General features: G+C 41.0%; 1 protein-coding gene across 5 annotated transcripts in view; it reads right to left on the reverse strand.

Annotated features, from left to right (window-relative positions):
* The window catches only part of LOC117948794 (transcription factor SOX-6-like), a 112,179-nt gene that overhangs the window by 71,899 nt on the left and 19,723 nt on the right, over nt 1–20,557 (reverse strand). For all 5 annotated transcript variants that reach the window (XM_034878652.1, XM_034878651.1, XM_034878647.1 and 2 more), the window contains exon 3: nt 149–370. In XM_034878652.1, the coding sequence (XP_034734543.1) occupies nt 149–367 (219 nt within the window). In that variant the 5' untranslated portion in view covers nt 368–370. The remainder of the gene's footprint in view (nt 1–148; nt 371–20,557) is intronic.

Below are 20,557 nucleotides of genomic sequence, written 5' to 3' on the forward strand. Positions count from 1 at the left end.
ACCCCTGCATGTATTTCATGCGTGTTTTATGAGTTGTGTGCCCTGAGTGGGCGTGCAATGTGTACACACACTGACCACATTTGTTTTATAGAGTTGAGTTATAGCAACATATCTCAACATAAGACATGGCCAATTTCTCAGCTCTTACCAACGCAGCAGGCACCACATTCTCCCACTCAGCATCTGTCAGCTTCTCTCTGATTGGCTGCAGCTCGTCCGGGTGGGGTCGGTCATGCGAAGAGGGAGACGGTGTCTCCTTTGGGCCCTCTCGCTCCTCGCTGGCCCAGGCCGCATTGTCCTGACCCATCACTTCCTCTTCCTCAGACGGTGGGTGAAAGGGAGGCGTTGCTTGCATGGAAGACATCATTCTCTGAAGGAAAAGAGGAAATGGTTTTACTTTAAATATGTGGCCACAGTTTGTGCCGGTGCATTGCCACATGTCATTTAAGGATAGTTTAGTGAGAGGAGAGGAAAGGAAAGGAAAGGAAGACTTAAAAAAACTCTTTCTCAGAGAGAAAAATAAACACTTTTCCATACATAAAGTTTAATATTTTTGCATATAAAATGTGTAAACTTTGGTACATCAGAGTACAGCGTTAGTTTGACATTAATTTCCTCACTGTAACTATAGAATAATGCAACTAATAAAGTAAACTTACACATACCTGACTTAAATCATATTTTAGTAGTTATTGTTTACTATATATTTATTGTAGGTATGCTTCTTAAGCAGGCTTCTTAAAAATGTACTTATTACATTTTGTGTTTGTGCCTGTGCTGGTTCTACTGTTGCTATCAATTCAGAAAAGTGCAATAAAAATGTTAATATGTACTTTGGTGCATTTTTATTTATTATTTTCACTTTCTGAGGATGTTCTGCAAATAGTTGCAAAATGTTTATAAAAAGTGTGTTCATGCCATTTTTAGGCTATAACTGGATAGACAGATGGACTTTACAATTATCTTAGATGCATCAAATATCAAGCATCATATCCATATGATGCTTAAGAAACTGTAACACATGTTACTGTACATTTTTTGATTCTGTACTTTGTTTCAGCTCTCACTATAATTCTACCAAAAAATGTTGGGCTCTTCTTTGAGCATGTCCAACACACACACACACAAACACACACATACACACACACTCATACACTAAAAGGTGGAGATTTTATAACCACGCATTTGAATAGTTCATTCAGAGCCACAACATCTGTAAAAAGCAGACACATGATGGCTGATGATGTAATTACAGCTCACTCACACACAAGCAATTGAAAGTACATATCATACTACTGCCTTTTAATCGGACACACTTGTCCTGAGCAACTTTTAATGACTGCAATACATTCATGCTGAATGTTCCGCCCACACATGCACATTAAGCACATACTGCCATGGGGATAATCTATTAATCTATTAAGCAGCATCAAGGCCACTCATCACCTCAGAGCTGTTAAAAAGAAGCAGACGCCGTACTACTGGGTTTCAGTGGAAAGAAAATCTCTTTTTTATTGTGAGCCTCAGGCTAAGAGAGTCATTAGGCTAATACGTAATTTACTGTAATGACTTCCCTTTGTTGCACTATACTTCTGAGGACCTTCATTGACCACATTTATTCCTCTTGTGTAGCCTAATCTCAGCCCTAAAATCTTATTTTAACTCTAAACACAAGCCCACTTTAAAGGAATTTCCACCTCAGGTTGTTCTTATGCAGCTAATTGGTCATGCCAAGTAATAACACACACACACACACACTCTCAAACAATTCCATAGAGGCAAACACACGCCCGCACAAAATCACTAAGTGAAAACTGACAAATGCACATACCAGCAGAAAGGACGTCAGACTGTTTTCTTCAGATTCCCCAAAACCAGAACACACCAGTCACCCACGAGCACACACATACACACAACTTCTGTGAAGTAAAACTGATTGCCACTTCCGTGTTAGCGGCCAGTAAATCACAGCAGGCTGTCCATCTCTGAAATATGCAGCCTCCTGTGTGCCCTTAGACGTAAATCTGACCCTCGCTCGTATGTCTGAAGGGAAAGCTGCAGAGTGCATGCGTCGGGAGGCAGCAAAAGGTGAAAATACATCATTTACAGAGGGAGATGATAAGAGAAAGATAGCAGACTGACACCAAATGTCAATATGAGATGGAATGAGAGAAAGAGAATGAACAGATGGAGAAAATATGTGGGAAAAACATCAATAAAGCAGGAAAAGTGTGTGCAAGCAAAGACCCATTCATACATGTGCTGGATGTACAGTATATCTGAGTGTGGTGTGTTATGTTAAAGAGCTTATCATGTAGGTTTGACTATCGTAAAGTGATTCTGAGGGTCATGACGTCTGTGCATGTCATGTTTTACTACTTGCGTTAGAATGCAGCTTCCAGTGACTCTGTTCAGAGGAGGCTGGATAGGGTAGCAGCTATGAAAACTGAGACTCACTCAACTCTGACCTGAAGATGTTGGACAACCATTAATAGCACACCCTCGCAATTTACATCACTTTCTTCTGTAGTTTGAAAACCAACTGCAATCCTTGCTTACTTTTCTCTCAATCATGCTCATTGTCAAAAAAATCTCTTTCTTTAATCATCTTTTTGTAGAATTTTTGCATTACTGGGATTCTGACCATTACAATGCTCCCGAAGAAAATAAGGAAATAAGGGAATTGAAGATTAATCTGCCTTTAGCTCACTGTAAATTGGTCCAATTATGGATCAAATGACTGTGTGTACGTAAAAGGCTTATCCAGAGGAAAAACCCACAAATAGTTATCACTCTGCTCTGAAGAACATTTTACTGTCTTTAAAAAACTTTATTCACTCTCATCAGTTTCATTTTCAGATGTTTTCAGCTCTAAAACCCTCATTGCAAGCTAGCTGACAAGCACCAAACAGTAAAAGTTAGCCACTAGCTGGAGAAGAAACTGGAACATTTAGCATCTTATGAACTAGATAATTCCATCAGGTAAGGCTTTTTTTAAAGAATTTACCACCCAGACTGCAACAGCTGGTAGACGTCTGCAGCCTGACCTCTGCCAGTTTAGGGAATTCATTTTGTTTAATTTTATTTTTCTGACAAAACAATCACAAGCCAGAAACCACAATACCACAAACTCATCAGACATAACAATACAGAGCACAATGGGGGGCATCGGGCAGTTTAGTGAATGATAATAAATAGTCACAGTCATTTCTCCTAAAATCTTTTTTTTTTTTTACACAGATTTTTACAGCTTGCCATCAGAGCCCTGCTCCACCTGCTGCATTTGACTGATTGGGATGGTGACACCTGTCAACCTGAGGTTTAAATTTATCCAGACCTTCGTTGTTTTACACAACGGTATGAGTACATAAGATTATAAGACCCCGGACAACCAGCAAACAGCAAGTTACTAATCCACAATCAACTCCTGCGATCCCCTCTGGAGCGATGAGAGAGCGATGGGGAGCCGGGGAGGGAGAAGGCAGAGGAGAGCCTATATTTAGCTGACAATATTGCTGTTGCTGTGTTTATGAGGGAGCTTAAGACTTAGTTTCTTGGAACTTGTGTCTCATATGGCCTGGAATGCCCAGCCCCATAACTCGCTGCCACTGATATGGTATCATCATGCAACAGTACGGGGGTTTGTTGGTAAGCATGCCACAAGGCCTTTTGTGATTGGTTGGGGTAGGAAAACAGATCTTCTTGCATTCGTCATCAGGCATAGAATCACATTGCCAGTGTTTAGATGACTCCATTGTTTAACTAACACGACAAAGGTTAAGCTCTACCAATTTATTGTTGTGGGATGACTTCAGGAGCTACAGTCTTTTTTTTTAATCACTTGGCAGTTTTAGGACAAATTCTGAGAATTTTTTTTCTTTTTCAATACAGAAAAGTGTATTTTTTGCCAAGCTTGATGATCTGTTTTTGCACAGTTTTACCGCATTACAGAAGATTAGAATAATTAATTCTTCACTGTCTCCACTGTTCACATACTCGGTGCTACCTTCAAAAGTTGCAATTTAAAGTCATGGCCATGAGGGATGCTACTTTTGATTGATTTATTTTTCTGACTCTTGTTAACCAATAATTTCCTGTTAACAGACAAGCAGGCAACTGAGTCCCAGTTCACCCGTCTGTGAGGGTTACCCGCCGCGATGTTGCTCGGACACATGCAGCCACTTTGCCAGTGTGTTCCCACGTCTCCGCCACATTAATTAGTTTAGGTTCAAGGCTATCTGCTGTGTCTCTGTCTGGCATACTCTGTACATAGAAATATACTGTACATAATGTTAAAAAAACATGACTGTTGCTTTGACTTTTTTAACATCAGATGGAAAACAACTGATGACTGAGTGTAAATGAAAAACTACTTTAAATTACATAATTCACTAGTGTCACAATAAAGTACCAACTATCAAGTATCACCAGAATGGCTTGCTGCGTACTGTGTAATATCCAACAAGAAATCAAAACAAGAAATAGAAGAAATAGAGGAGGAACTTCCAGCCCATGTACGTTGCCCTCAACCTGCAGCTGTTTCTGTCAGGAAATGAAGAAAAACAGAGAGATCCCTACTTTTGCAAAAAATAAACATATTAACCACAAGTTTTTCTTCATTCTGATTAGTTTAAACAGGATTTACAGGCACTGCGCTAAAAAAGATGAGAAAATATCTATTTGTTTTCTTTTCTGAAAATGGAAAAAATACTTTGGAAATGTGTGTGTTTTCTTCCCTGGCCACAGCTCTTATGCCTTGAAATATCGGGTACCTAATGAGAAGTAAGGAAGAAATTGAGTGATTATAACTAAAGGAACAACCGTCTCCAAACGAGACCAACAAAAGAATGCGTTTGGCTACGAGGAGACACTCTCAGGAAACAGCACTATAATGATAATGTTACACTGATATGTGAAAAACAAGTTGATTTTTCATACACATCACCTTGAGGCTTTCCGAACCTTTCCTTTTCATTTTGTTAGACTTTTAGAAAAACATCAGCTCTTTCTGCTGAAAGCAGCTCTCCTATCTGAAATATTTCTTGGAAAGTGATACTGGTGAGATTGCCTGAAAACTAAACAAAGCACACACTGTTGAGTGAAGAGTTTTAATTTTTCATCTTCCTGCATGTTTTTTTATGAGCTTGAAGTCAGGTTGGTCATCCCACAAGTCAACATCTCAGTTGAATAAGACTATATATGTTGTACACCTTATGTAATTAATCACAATAAAGGTATGCTCAGCAGTTTTACTTACTGTTCTCTTTGAGCAGGAGTATAAGTCACCTTCCCTCTTTTGTTGCTTACATTCTGACAGCCTTTAGCTCAGAGACACATTCAACAAACAAACTGTTGCTGCTGGACAGCTAGCTGTGTCCCCTTCTAAAACGTGGACAGTAACTTAGAATCCCTTTGTGGGTGGAAAAAAAAAAAAAAATCGGGGTCGGAATTTGGCAGCAAAGCGTTGTTCAGATCTGGCCTGGAACCTGGCGACTTGGCAGAAACAATCAGGCATTGTGGAGCGTGGACGGAGGGGGACCTGTGACAGATGAGAGCGGGAGAGAGAGGGCCCCCTTTTAGAAAAACAGTACACAAAGCGCCATTCACCACCCAGGTCCCTTCTGCCACTTGTAGAGCGAGAGAAGAGCTCCGACAAAGGCCTTCGACTCAACCAATTGGGTGTAAAATCTCCAGCCGTCCCAGCTGGATAGAACTTAGGAAGTGGGAAATGCCAATGAGAAAGAAGACAAAAAAGAAAGGAGAGAAAAAACAGAAGGAGATAGAAAACTGAGGACTTTCCTTGGAATTGTTTCTCTGTTGCACAGTCCAAAACAAAACTACAATAGAAGAAAAGCTAAAGGAATCTGAAGATTTAAATAGAAGAGCAGAGGGGCAACTGTCGCAGCACAACTTGTTTTTTACTTTTTGTAATACAATGCCATCATAACAAACTGAACCGATGGTCAAAACTACGATAAGAAATTATCCAAGTTGTTATAAATTAAGATTATCCTTTAAAGGGACACTCCAGTAAGTTTGTGATGCACTTCCATAAAGTTGAGCAACTCATAAGCGACAGATTTAAAGTACTAGAGGCCAAGATATCCTGACTTTTAGTCTCTTAAACAGGTCAGGAAAAGAAATGCTGGATCCTACACTTTCCATAATGCAAATTGATAGCCTCTATCATTAGACCCCTTGCCTCCTAAATGCTAAGAGCTTTCAAACATTACTGCTGCAGTGAAGTTGTTTGGTGGCCATCAGTAAAAGTCTGTGGTTGTACCGGAAAACTCCCAGGTGTGACTACGTAGCAGGGCATTGCTAAAAAGAACATGTGTGCTTAGTTACTTTTCCTGGACCAATAAATGGAAAAAAGCATAAGACAATAGGCCTAGTAAGAGAACGGTTCTTAAATCTTGGGTCTGTCTGGACTCTCATTAGATCATCGCAGAGTGCTGCACACAGAAGGCACTGTCATAGGTCAGACATGTGGAATGCGAACACACACACACTGCCCTGTTTTTCTCCCAGAGATTCCCTTGTCCCAGCTAATGCCTGAAATAGAAATGTTCAATAGCAAGGGTCAGTCACCCCCAAACCAGCCCATTTTTTCATTGCCTTGATGGCAAGAAAAGCTGTTTTGTTTTCTGGAAGTACAATCCCATTAACATAGATTTCACTGTAAGAGGCAGCTCTGTTACCAGCAAAGCCGACAAGTAGCTACTCTATTTCAAAATTGTAGGTGAGGCAAGCAGAAGGCGGACCCTGTGTGCAATGGTTAGGTTAGAACAGTGTGTTCATCAATCAGCCATCACTACCAAATTCTCAGGTGAACAGAAGTCATTGAGTGATCAGTTTTTTCACTGAAGAGTTCAGTGAGCCTCGTTAGAAAGTATTTCCAGCAACAAGGCACTCAGAGGGCAATGCAGATACACCAGTTGGTCATTGGTAGAGCCACATTAAAGTAGACTCCACAGGTAGACGGCACTGAGGAATGGGGATTATTAGCTTGATTGGTATTAGATTAATGGAAATCATTTGTCATGTTGCAAAATCGCATCGTTAAATAGGAATGGAGTCTTGAAATACATCACTGAAACACCAAATGTACTATTTGTTGGCATATACTAACATTTAAAACATGACTATGACATGAAAACTGAACATTTTATATTCCGTAAAATCTCTTCAAATATAAAATTGCCAAAACAAATTCCATGTTTATTCCATGGAGGAAAAATGTGGAAAGACATTCACTGCATCCAGAATCAACAGAATATATTTCATTACTCTCAAACATTGCAATTTAAGGATTTTGTCTCTCATCAGATCAGACACCTGGAGCAAACACGGGGTTTGATGTCTCCATTAGTCCTGCTGATGGAAAATCTCAATCAAAACCAATGATGGAACACTCAAAAAATTATGAATGCGTCATTTGTACAGTGGGCGTAAACACACAACACTATGCCGGGTCTCTGTGTTCAGGGACCCGGACCAAAACCGCAGACCCCAAGAAATCCAGAAGTGCCCTTATTGACCAACACCCTCCCTTGTGTTTGTTATTTTTCCTGGCATGTGAACACACCCCTAGCTAACACAAATACAGTACACATATAAATGTATCTAGTTCATGGCAACGATACAGAGTAAACCACTGAAGAAACCATTGAAGACCAAAGTCAACACTCAGCGGCTCAAAAGGACTGTTTGTCCAATACGTCCCGCCCACAGTAGTTAGACGACCTGGTCAGTGTGGACATTTTGTCTATTGATCTTTAAAGTAGAACACATTGTCAAGGTAGCTATGCCATTATATAAACAGACAAATTATGTCCATAAAACCGCAGACTTTGTACAGTACAAAAGCAGAACAAGGCATCTATATTTGTATATGTATATAAATAACAAAAAAATAATTATAGATAGTTAAAGACATGTTTTTGACTATTGAAAGCATGTTGCATTTCATGCAAGATGTTTTGTGAGTCCTGGAAATTTTAGACTTTGTGTGATTTTGTAATTTCAAGCAAAATTCAAATCACACTCAAAACCACCCTAAAACTTCTAGCCTGATGGTTGCAAAATATATTAAGTTTAAACTGGACAGTAAAGACTTAAAGTGTGCACAAGAGGTTTCTAGTGAGTTAAAAGTAGACAGTTGGATTTATGGACAGAAATATTTCTATTTCCTCAGCATAACAATGAAAAACCTTTGATCTATATCATCTTAAAGCACAAACAGCCTGCCCCACCTTACAGGTGGTAGTCTATTTATCAGCAGCAGCAAACTACCACATGTCTTCTCACTTTAAGCCACTATCCTTATTATTACACCCTGTTACCTTCGACCTAAAACATGACACTGTGATTTGCCAATAGGCTTGTTACACAAGTTTTAAGCCTTGTGCTTCAATCTCTCCACACAGGTGACAGCAGCTGTAAACAAGGGGAAATCCTATTATTTTAACAATATAGACCAATCTGTGGATGACCTTTTTCTAAGGACATGTACATGAAAAGATCTCACCCAATATTTGTCCAAACAGAAAATGCAAGTGGATATTTATTTTTTTAAGTACCAAAAGGAAGTCAAATAAGTTTCATAAGTATCATTGGCAGTAAAGTCTATTTCAGGGTGACATCAACAGTAGAAAGTCATGATAGAAGCCGGTGGAAATACGACAGCTGCCCTCACACATTTTTTCAGAGTGATTACATTAGCCCGAAGGCTAGCAGCAGAAAAGTGAGCTTCAATAAGTCATTACAGGACTTAAGGGTCTTACCACAGACATCCATGTTTACTCTTTTGCAATGTTACTAATTAATTCAGTTAATGTTGAGCTGATTGGATATGATGGCACAGAGAGACTAAATCTCTCTAAAACACAAAAGTATGTTGATTGATGTTAATTGATATTTACTGTAATGTCAGTAGATGTTCAGATATGGTGGACTGCAAGGCCTTGCAAGGGACCGGAAAAACTGTATTTATACTTTTATTTTAGCGAATTCAAATGATTGGTATATTTGCACAACTTTGTGAGTAGCTATGGATGCTAGATTGTATCAGCATAACGGGAAAACACAAACACATTTAAAACTTTGATGCAAACAACAGAATTACAATCAAACAAGGAGCTCTAGAGTGTCCACATCATCTCTAGGGGTGTCCAAACAGGTGGCTTTTAGTGCACCCAGGAGGCCCAAAAGCCTGCTAATCCCAGATTAGGACTGACAAGTCGTTTCACTGGATGCTCCCATTGTAATCCCAGTTGCCTCTCTATCCTCCGACAATGAGCTTTGTTCCCTATCTCAGAAAGAGCTTTGAACATTTCCTCAGCTTTGTTAGCATGAAATGGCTGCATTATTCAGAGGCATGCTACTTTCAGTCAGTCGCCACAACGTATTTGTATTCAATTATTGACCGGTCTGAATGCGTAATGTGTACAGATGGTTCTAACAAGTCGTCTGTGTTTAGAACACGGAATTTAATTGATACTCATTTTGGCAGTGTGTAACTTTGTCCCATGTACAGACATATCAAGGGAAAAAGTGGAGATGTGGAGGAATGTAGTTACATTTCTTAACACATCAGGCGTTTGTGTGACACCCTTATCCAACACCAGAAACTGACATTCTTAAATTCAACAATAGTATAAAATAATGTTTGTATAATTTGACCATGTGAGATATGAAATCCATAATGTCACAGATTTTTACATATACATACTCCTATATTTTATGACATTTGAGTTACAGTAGGTATGGCACATGTAACTATTATTTTAGGATTTGGCTAAGGAGGCAGTTGATGTTACTGTTAAGTGTTACTAAAAAAATAACAGACTACTACAAAGAAAAAACAATAAAAAAACAAATCAGAACTCTGATTATTGCAATCTCCAGTATCTAAAACTTCAGTGATAAAAAAAAGCGCGTTGGTTTCTTATCTTCTATAAACTGTATTAATGGTTATGTACACTGTGATGTAATTTACTTGTATCCATAACTGAGTTTTGCTTTTCTCTAACGCTAGACGAGAAAGTCTAATTAATCGCCGAGAAGTAAAACAGGAATTTGAGCTTGAACTTGGATGCGGTGTGAAGACGGTAAAGAAGAAGTGATGGAGGCAACGCTGAATCAGCAGTGGAGCACCGTGAAAACTTCTCCTCTCCAGGAGCAGTTGTCTTGTTTGGCACTTGGAGGCATGTCAGTGTCCCCTGGCATGTTGAGCTGTCACAATCCTGACTAATCCTTTCCTTTCCAATCCTGTGTCCCCTAAACTGGTTGCAGCCACTTGTTATAGAGTGTGTGAGTGTGTGTGTTTAGCTGTGTATGTGCATTATGGGAAACCGGCTGGGAGATTTGAAAGTTATGTGTGAGTGGTTACGATACATCTGATACCATGGACGAGCGGCCTTTATTAAATAAACACATGTCGGGTAGAAATGTTAAAGAGGCAGTTTGTGGCCAGTTCATACTTGCTGAGAAAAAACGGACGAGGAAAGTAAACGTCACGCTTTATGAACGTATGAACATAAGCAAAACACATGTACAAGAACACATGTACACAGTTCCATTTTTGAGTGTTGAGAGGTGTGAGTGTGTGCTGCGAGGCCAGAGTCTCTATACTACACAAGGTATCCATTGTCCTTCACTGGCCAACAGAGAATATACATTGTTCACGGTGCACAAGACCTCACTTCAAACCATGTAGGGTGTTAATCCAGCCAATCACAGCTGTTATTCACATGGACTTAATCCTCTGAATCAGGGCAAATACTGTATATAAGACTCAGGTGGGGTTGTTTATTCCAACTTGACTGACGTCAAGAGTGGAATGTCTGGCAAAGGTGCATCAGGCGAAAAAAACTTTAATATCAATTATACTGTATTTTGCTGCTAAATATTATCAATTAAAATTACAAAGTGGCCTGAAAACAGTATCGAGTACAGTTGGCTTATAAAAGCTTTTACATTTGTTGCTCTGAGGGGCTGATGTTGATAGGTCTTTAATGAGAGAAATACCCCGGCTTGGAGGCTTTTTGCCGCATGTTTTCAGTTAGTCTGAAATAAATAGGAAAAGAATTGAGCCAAAACAAAGCACCACAAACAGGAACAACAACAACTAAAGACAGGTCAGTCCCAGCATTGCTTCCACCAAAAATCATCACAGGGGATAAATGAAAAACTTAAAAAAACGGGTAGATTACTACTTTATGTGAATGCATAAATATCCCATCTTTCTCTCAGTTGTAGGTTGATCTGTGAGTGCAACAGTTACTCGTCCAGCCGTCCTGATTTTTATCGCAGTAAGTATCATATCTTGACAAACCTCTCACGAGACTCACGCAAGAGTTTCACAATTGCTGGAAGGGAGCAGCGTTTTTAATAAAGCCTCTTTTTTTTGACTACTGCTCCACTGGACGACGATATCATCGTCCTCTCATTGCTCTCTCTCTCTTTCTCTCTCGTTTCAGCCATTTCTCTCTCCATAGCAGCACTGGGCTTGCAGGCTGTAAATCACAATTAGGGGGTTCATTAGATATAGTTGATTTATTAAGACCCAGGGCTTGTCTCTGAGCCTTTCAGCCATATTTTAGCTCACTACAAGAGCTCATACATAGTTATGAGACAAACTGTTTACTGTATGGCTTATAGGGTCATATGCCAATGGACATTAATTATTGAGTAAAACTCCATAGGTTAAATTAATAGCAACCAGATGATAAATCATTTGCATTTGTATGCTGTATATCTTCTTCAACAACGTCTGTACGCAGCACTTTTAACTGCCTATATCCAAACGCACATCTTTTAATAAACGACAAATTGGCAACAGCATAAAAAATCTGTCTGTATTATCAGCCAGTGATCCAGGATTTAAAAGGAAGCCAAGCATTTTGGAGCCTCATCCAAAGGCTTTAACAAACATACTCCGGAGCTGCTTGCCCTCTTGAACACGCACACATACATTTTGGCTTGTGTTCATATCACAGTTTCTCCAGTCTTAAGTGTCCCTGGCTCACACAATACAGCATTGTTTCCCCTGTAAATCAAAGCGCATTTATCGCATTGCATATCAGCTTCTGTAAACACTGGACCCAGATCAGGTGGTGCATATATGCTTTCATGTGAGTGTGCTATGCAGTATGTGTACAAACACGCCATTTTTCTGACCTACTCTTCCTGTTCTGCCAAAGTGGTATGATTGAGTTTATCAGAAATGCAAAGCAAAAACATCCTGAAACAGGTTTTCCAAAACAGCCCTCAACGAAATAGGCCCGCATCCCAAACGATTTGTTTCTTTCTCTCACTTTTTCTCCAACATACCAGCATGCCTGCTCATCCCTTGGCACGTCACGGGCCGGATCATTAAATCTCAAGGGTAACTATAAAAATAGTTCTGGATTAGTCCCAGCTTGAACAGGTGAGCTCCAACTTGTTCAGGCCTATTTATGGTGAGTGTAAAATCCTATTGTTAAGAATAGAGGAGGGTTTACAGACACAGAATAAATGGGAAGAAGAGAGAGAGAGATAGTCTTGTCACCGTCAAACCCTTCCTGTTCTTAATTTAGACACTGATCTAATCAGAGGAGAGATCAATTAAATCCAAGTCTAGTGAAATATACATGCCTGTAAAGTAACATAAAGATAAACATCAGATATAAAAATCTGTCTCAGGGGTGTGTTTTTGCCTTCTTGTGAGCATTTTGTAGTTTATACTATGATTTCCGAAAACTTTTATTAGCCTTTTTTATCTTATAAATTTCTCAACTTACAGAGAAGCGTGAACTATAAAGTCCTTTAACAGAATTTAAAAATTTAATATCATAACGTAAATTCAATCACCAAAATTTGGAAAGCTACAGTGTGAGAATTTCACCTTCTGCCGGAGGACTCAGATTTCTTTTTTTTATCAGGGCTGCATTAATTGTTTTCATTATTCATTATGACTCATCTGTCAATTAATTATTTCTTCAACTAATCGGTAAATCATTTGGGCTATGGAAAGTAGTAAAAAAAAAGGTCCATCCAGCTTGTCCAACCATAGAGTAAAAAACAAAATGCCTTAAACAATAAAATCAATTATCCAATTATACATCAATTCTTACAGCAGTTAACAGTAAGTGTAATTAAAGTACACACACACATGCACGCACACACACAGACACCCACACACACACACTTTTCTTTGGCTGACTCCTGGTACGTGACTAATTGACGGTGACAGAGAACAAAGGAGAAGATCAAGGGATTGAGTGTGTGTGTCACGTGCCGTGTTACGTTATGTGCATTCTCTGCAGGTGTGTGTTATTCTCTGCAGGTGTGTGCTGCTGATGACAGGCCAGCAGCTGAGGCTGATCAGCTGATCACTGCTTGGCAGCATGGCTGTGTGCAGAAGAGGCTTCTGTAGAAGCCAGCGTAGAGAATGGGCAGAGAGGAGCTTCTGGGAGCTTCTGTGTGACCTTTGTGTGACCTCTGAATCAAACATGTGATACCTGTGCCTATTTTCGTTTTCCTTTTGAAGATAGTTTTAAGTTGCCTTGTGATGTGCAGGCCCAATAAATTTACAGTTTGTTTTCTGTCCTGAGTTTATTACTATTACTGTTTGCGTCTTCCACCCCTAGACTACTTTTGGTTGTAGCAGTTTTTGGGGGCTCGTCCGGGATCTTTTGTTTGCATGTTTTTTTTATTGTCTGTTGCGGTCTTTTTTTTTTTGGTTGATATTTTTATAAAGCCCTGTGTGCTGTCTCCGTGGCTTTGCTGGTGTGTGATTGTGAAACTGCTTCCTCAGTCCAGATAGGGTAATGTCCAGCTGGGCGTAATCAGCCTTTCCTTCGGGCAGTATTTTGTCTTTTTGTTTTTGGAGTCAATCCTGGACGGAGACGGCGTTCTCCAAGGGGTGCTGGTGAGGTGCGCTCACCATTATGAGTGTGCTAATCATGGTGAGCAAAAACTCTCAGTGCGCTGTAAGTTTTTGCTCACCATGATGTGCATTTCTACCCGTTTCCCTGAGGCCATTCCTTTGCACAAGATAACCACTAAAGCGGTCACTAAAGCCCTGATTAAGTTCTTTTCTCTTACGACTTATTGTCTGCCAAAGACTATACAGGCTGACCAGGATTTTCAAACACACTCTCCAGTCTCTCGGTATCTCCCACTCGGTGTCTAGTGCTTATCATCCGCGGTCGCAGGGTGCGTTTGAGCGCTAGCAACACCCCTGGAAATCTATTCTGAAGAAATACTGTTATGAGACTGCTAATGACTGGGTTGAGGGTGAGCCTTTTGTTCTCTTTGCTGTCCGTGATGCAAAGCAAGAATCTCTAGGGTTTAGCCCAGCAGAGCTAGTGTTCGGTCACAATGTGCGTGGCCCGTTGAAGGTGTTGAAAGAAAAGCTAGAAGGTGATAACTCCGATGGAAATAACGTGTTGGATTTTGTATCTTGCTGTAGAGAACGTCTTCGCTATGCTACATGTTTGGCCAAGGAGTCACTCTCGTCATCTCAGGTCAACATGAAAAGACGTTTTGCTGCTGGTGACAAGGTGTTGGTCTTGCTGCCCACAACTGTCTCTGCTCTTGCCTCCCGGTTCTCAGGTCCGTATGTGGTCAAAGTTAAAGTTTCCAATACCGACTGTTATCTGTGCACCTGAGCGACGGTAGACCCGCTTATGCCATATTAACATGCTGAAATCTTTTCATCCCAGAGGGGCTGACCTGAAAAGACTAGAGACAACCTGGTAGGGGTTTCTTCTCTCGTTGGTACACAACCTGAATTGGAAGCAGACTTGATGACACCCTGTGAAGGTCATCTGTGTGGTAGGCTAGCTAACTCTGAGTTCTTGTCTTAACTTAACCAGCAGCTGCCCTATATCCCTGTGCTTCACAGACAGGATGTGATTGGCTTGCTCAGCAGGTATACTAGTATATTCACAGATGTACCCTGATGTACCAGTGTGCTGGAGCATGACATTAACGTGGGTAATGCTGCTCCCATTAAACGGCATGCATACCGCTGTCCACTTGCTAAAAGGAAGGCCATGAGGAAAAAGGTTAGCTACTTGGTAGAGAATGGTCTTGCCAAGCCCAGCTAGAGTCCCTGGAGTTCACCGTGCCTGTTGGCGCCTAAGTCTGATGGTAGTCCTCGCTTCTGTACGGATTTTTGTAAAGTGAATGCTGTTACTGTGTCAGATTCCTTTACTTTGCAGGGTTGGACCAGCTGTGTGTATTTCAAAGCTTGATCTTCTCAAAGGATACTGGCAGGTTCCTTCCACACAGCAGGCTTCTGAAATCTCTGCCTTTGTCACTCCTGATGCATTTCTGCAGTACACTGTGATGTCGTTCGGCATGAAGAAAGCACTTGTGTATGTATCTGGATGATGTGGTGGTCTACTCCAGTGAGTGGAGGAGTCACATGTCCAGTCTAGAAACTGTATTCCAATGGCTGGCTGACACCTCGCTTACCCTTAATTTGGCCAAGTGTGAGTTTGGTAAAGCCCTTGTCACTTACCTTGGTAAGCAGGTTGGCCAGGGAGAGGTCCAACAACAACATCTGCATCAAACACAAGAAGGGAGCCAACAACATTGTGGGTGAGACTGGTTTTGGGGGACTTGAGTGAGTTTCTGCTTGGACAGGGTGCTCATTGAGGGTGCCGATGAATTGATGGTGACCTTGTAACTTGTGATGATGCTCCCATGAGAGGGGCTGTCACGTGCCATGTTTTATGTGTATTCTCTGCAGGTGTGTGCTGCTGGTGACAGCCAGCAGCTGAGGCTGATCAGTGCTTGGCAGCTTAAGAGAGGGTAGCAGAGAGAGGCTTCTGTGGGAGCCAGCATAGAGAGTGGGCAGAGAGGTGCTGGGAGCTTCTGTGTGACCTCTGAATCAAACTTGTGATACCTGTGCCTATTTTTGTTTTCCTTTTGAAGATTGTTTTAAGTTGCCTTGTGAAGTGCGGGCCCAATAAAATTGCCTTATTTACCGTTTGTTTTCTGTCCCGAGTTTATTCTTTAAAACTGTTTGTAACCTTCACCCCTAGACTACTTTGGGTTGTAACAGTATGACACACAACCACAGGTTTACAGCTCAGAAGGATACGAGGTTTAGTCTCTAACTGTAATTATGGACGGGCAGGTGTCACCGGAGGACGCAGCCAAAGAACATACCTCTGCACCCTGCTGGGCTGCATGTTGCAGTCACAGTGGGTCAGGTCTGCTGAGTGCCTGATATTTATGTGACTTGGTAATACTCAAAAATGTAGAAATGCCAAAACTGGCCACCTTGATTCATTTACATAATTTTGAATGGAACAATTATTGCTTTGTTGCTTTGTTTCATATTGGTAATAAAAATATTTTTACTGAAAGTGAAACTAAGCTTTCAATTTAGCTTCATGAAAATAACTTCATTTCTAATCCTATTCTAAAAGGTTATTGGGGAGGAAAAAAGAAGTACTTCACGGTATGAATTACTGCTCAATAGTCCACTTGTTATCTTGTGAGCTTTGAGAAATATCGTGTCATTAGTTTTAGTTGCCCAGCCTCTTTATCAGCGTAGTCTCTAATTGCTCGACGGCTCGGTTGATTTTGAAGCTAACCAGGAGCGATGTCATCCCTCTGCTCTATGGGCCTCATTGGATTAAGTTCGAGCAGCCTTTGTTAAAAGCTGGTGCAAATCTAATCAAGGGAGAGACCTCAATTATGCTAGCATGTACTTAAACTATCAGATCACTAAAAAAAGAGGAGGGGGTCGGCCAGTGTAGGAATGCAATCAGCAGCCATTAAAGCCAGTTAATTTTGGCTGATGGCAGCTTTAAAATGAGGTTTAGGATTTTTACTGTAATGAGCATACTGTAATTATGAGGATGTGATGTTGGTGTTTGGTAGAGAGCTGAATTCAGTGTTGGAAGAATAGCGTGCACAGAAGGGACGCTACCCAGAAGTCCCTCAGGAACAGGTGTTAGCATTGCAGAAGAAACATTTTTGCAGAGGTGGTGCTTTGTGTCCCGACCTTCCTTTTTTCTACCGACACAGGCAACATTCAAACACAAGCTGTTTAAAACCCCTCTGTTTATAGCGAAGTGTTAAAGGAAGCCAAACAGCTGAAAATAACCTCTTTGTTCTAGCTATGGCATGTTGAAGAATTTAAAAAGGTGTCAAAGCATTTTGTTTGGAACAAATAATGTGCTGGATGACCATTATCTAAGGACCAGGTGGCGTTCCCTGTAGCCCTGAGCAAAACAGTTGATATTGACCCTGACCTCTGAACTCAATGAAACATGACAGTTAAAACAGGAAGCAATTATCCTGAAAGTAAGCAAGTCTGGTGTCATTCCTCAACAGGAGGCTGGAAGTTTGAGCATATAACACAGTTGTCACCGGAGAAATGAGAAAGAAGTTGTGAGCATGTAAATGTGGAGACACTGACATAGGCAGTTTGTAAATAATAAATATGTACTGTGTGTGTTTGTATGTATGTACATATATATATACAATGTACATAATGTATATACGACACAGTGTTGGTGATTACACACTCAGTGTGTGCACACATGCAGATACACACAAGCTGGGTTGCTGTGCAACTTTTTTAATGGCAGTTGTGAAAGCTGAGTGGAAACTTGTCTAAAAACCTCATACACTATCTATGAAGAAACATTGAGTATCTTCATCTCAGTTCATGACAAGATTTGGACATCTGGAAATGTTGAAATGTTAAAATTGTTGCAAAATGATGTTTGTTCTAACATATTTTGCCACAATTACTGATAAAAAAAAAAAACATTTTAATTGTTTCTGTCCAATGGCAGATGCTTTGCCTAATCCCGTATCTGAAGTCTCTTTCCTGAAATTCAGCCTTGGTGCAGAATCACAGCCACTGTGAGCCACCTCTGCTTTCCCCAGTACGTCTAAATGTCCGTACTTTACGGGTTTGGAGTGAGAACGGGTTGGGTAGATCACACAAATAACTAATTTATCTAAAGAGGAATTAAACACAACTCATCCCTAACAGTTGTTTACAGTGTCCCTGTAAAAAAAAGAAAAAGAAACACATTTACTTGCACTTCACTTCGATATTTTCCCTGCTCTCCTCCAACTTCCGTCTTGCCACTACCCAGTGTACTACAGTCCTCACCACTGCGTGTCATGTGCTATTTCTGGAACATCGGCACTGGTGCTAAATCCGCTTCTCTTTTCAGAAGGTTAATACTTCATCAAAAAGGTTGTCGTGTGAGAAGTCAGTTTTATGTGCTTTTAATAAATATTACATTGACAGGCAGAGGAGGAAAACTGATGAAGACACCCTGACCGCAGGATGTCTATGAATGGTTTTGAAGATCTAGTCTACTACATCTGTCCATACTTCAACCACTCTCGCACTCACATCAAGTCAAGTTGATGTTTAAAAGCACATTTGACGGCAACCGCTACCTTAAAAAAAAAAAAGCTCATTCAAGCCCCTCAAACAGTGGTGCTCCCTCTTCCTGTCTTCCTACCTGCCAGTATTTTTCACTCTTTTCACTCGCCACTGGATCACATATTATACCCACAGAGTAACTGACACCATAATTCCCCCAAAGTATAAATATGTTTGCTTATTAAAATGATTGCTGTTTGGAAAACAAAATCACCTGGTAAAATCTTTACATAAAGGAATAATGATTTTTCCTCCTCCAACTGTTGACTCATCAAGGCACCCACAGACGCTGCAGTGGAGAAGGCCAGGCTCCAGTTGACAACCAGTTGCACTGGCCCTCTCCACGTAGGTGTGAACGTGTGCAATGGCCTCCATGTGAAGCAGGGTGTTGCTGAAAAGGAGCATGCATTTCCATAATGTACCCTTCCCCTGGATAAATCGAAGGTTAAAATAGAGATCCAGAGGCTGCTCTCCTACTTCAGCTCCCTCCGTTCTCACTCTGCCTCCTCATTTAGCCTGTGCATTACCTCATCAGAGGAGGATCTGCCTAAAGCCGCAGCGGTCACAAAACAGACAAAAGCGCTCATCTCCAGGAAGCCGCTGCCGCTGCCTGTGGTTTTGGAGCGAGGAGAAGAGAGGGGAAAAAGTGACTCAGACCCACGGCTCTTTCTTCTCTCTGCCGACTTAGGGATAAACGGAGGGATAAAGCACAGGGGGAGATAATATTTAGAGCAGGCCCCATTTCAAGGGCAATAGAAGAGAGAAAGTGGGGTATGAGCTTGGGTGGTTTGGGAAGTGGCCACGAGGGTCGATCTATACTGTTTCTGGCAGAGGTAAGCTACTTGCACCGTGGATTTATGTGTAAGTGGGGAGAAACTGCTGCTGGCCCGGCCCAGCCTTTAAAGCTCCGGCCGCTGCTGCTCCACGAGCCTCTTCAAAGCAAACCAGATGGGCCTCAGACGGGATGTTGGTGAGGCATGAGTGTGCAAAACACAAACATGCATGCAAGCACAAACACAAATAAATTGATACAGACACTGCCTGGAAAACAACTAAATACATAACACACAAACATATGTACTTGTCGCACATGTGCTGGTGAGCTGGCGTGCATTAACAAACGTGCTGACTGGAAGTGTGGCCGTGGCTGATCAATGAAGCTCGGTTCTCTTTTCCCACCATTAAAGATTCCTTACCGCAAACTTGCAAGGCATTCTGACCACTCTAGATCAAAGTGGACAGTTTACGTGTGTGGACAAATCAGATGAATCACACAAATGTCCAAGCTCAAGAAGACAAATTAGCCCCCTGTTAACATAAGGTTAGGTACTGAGAAACAACCCTAAATGTTGTTAGCCGCTGCCCATTAGCAGCGCTGATTTGTGTTAAACTGTAACGCAGTGAAGTACACATACAAAGCTGAAGGAAAATGCAGAGAAGGAAATTGTGTTTGGGGAAGCCAAACAGGTAACCTCAGTGAGTTCATTAGCCCATTAGCTCATTAGCTTACCACAAATCAGCCCAAAAGCTGCTTGCTGTCCACTCAATTTTCTAACTCTTTGCAAATGACTGCCATTACAGCAACCATCCGTAACAACAAAGCTTGTGCTGTGATGTTGCAGGTTCAACATGTATAACTCAGATGAAAATTCCTATATGTGTAAATGCCATGCGGGAGTAAGACACATTAGATGCTCCTCACTATGATCTTATTTTCCTTATTGCTAAAGTAATGTTAAATGCACAAAGAAAAAGCTGGATCTAGTTCTCCACACTCTAGCGATAATCACAGTGGCCCTCATTTATGAAACATGCGTACAACCTAAAACAGGCGTAGGGCGGGTATACGCAGATTCTTACGCAAAACTCTGCATTTATCAATTTGAATGTGAGCATAGGCTGAGATAAAATCTCACATCTGTTCTGAACCCGTGTACGCAAGTTTTCGAGTCAGTGTGGACTTATTATACATATAACATATGTAACATATATAATTAGTTTAACAGGAGAAGGAGAAGTCCTCAGTTGATCACTTATCGGCAATGGCAAATCTGGCTCTTGTAGAAGACCTATGCACCGGTACAACAGTGCACATGTAGGGCCTAAACACACAGACCATGGTGGAGCGCTCTATTGGAT

The sequence above is a fragment of the Etheostoma cragini genome, chromosome 8 (genome assembly GCF_013103735.1).
Source record: "Etheostoma cragini isolate CJK2018 chromosome 8, CSU_Ecrag_1.0, whole genome shotgun sequence".
NCBI lineage: Eukaryota > Metazoa > Chordata > Actinopteri > Perciformes > Percidae > Etheostoma > Etheostoma cragini.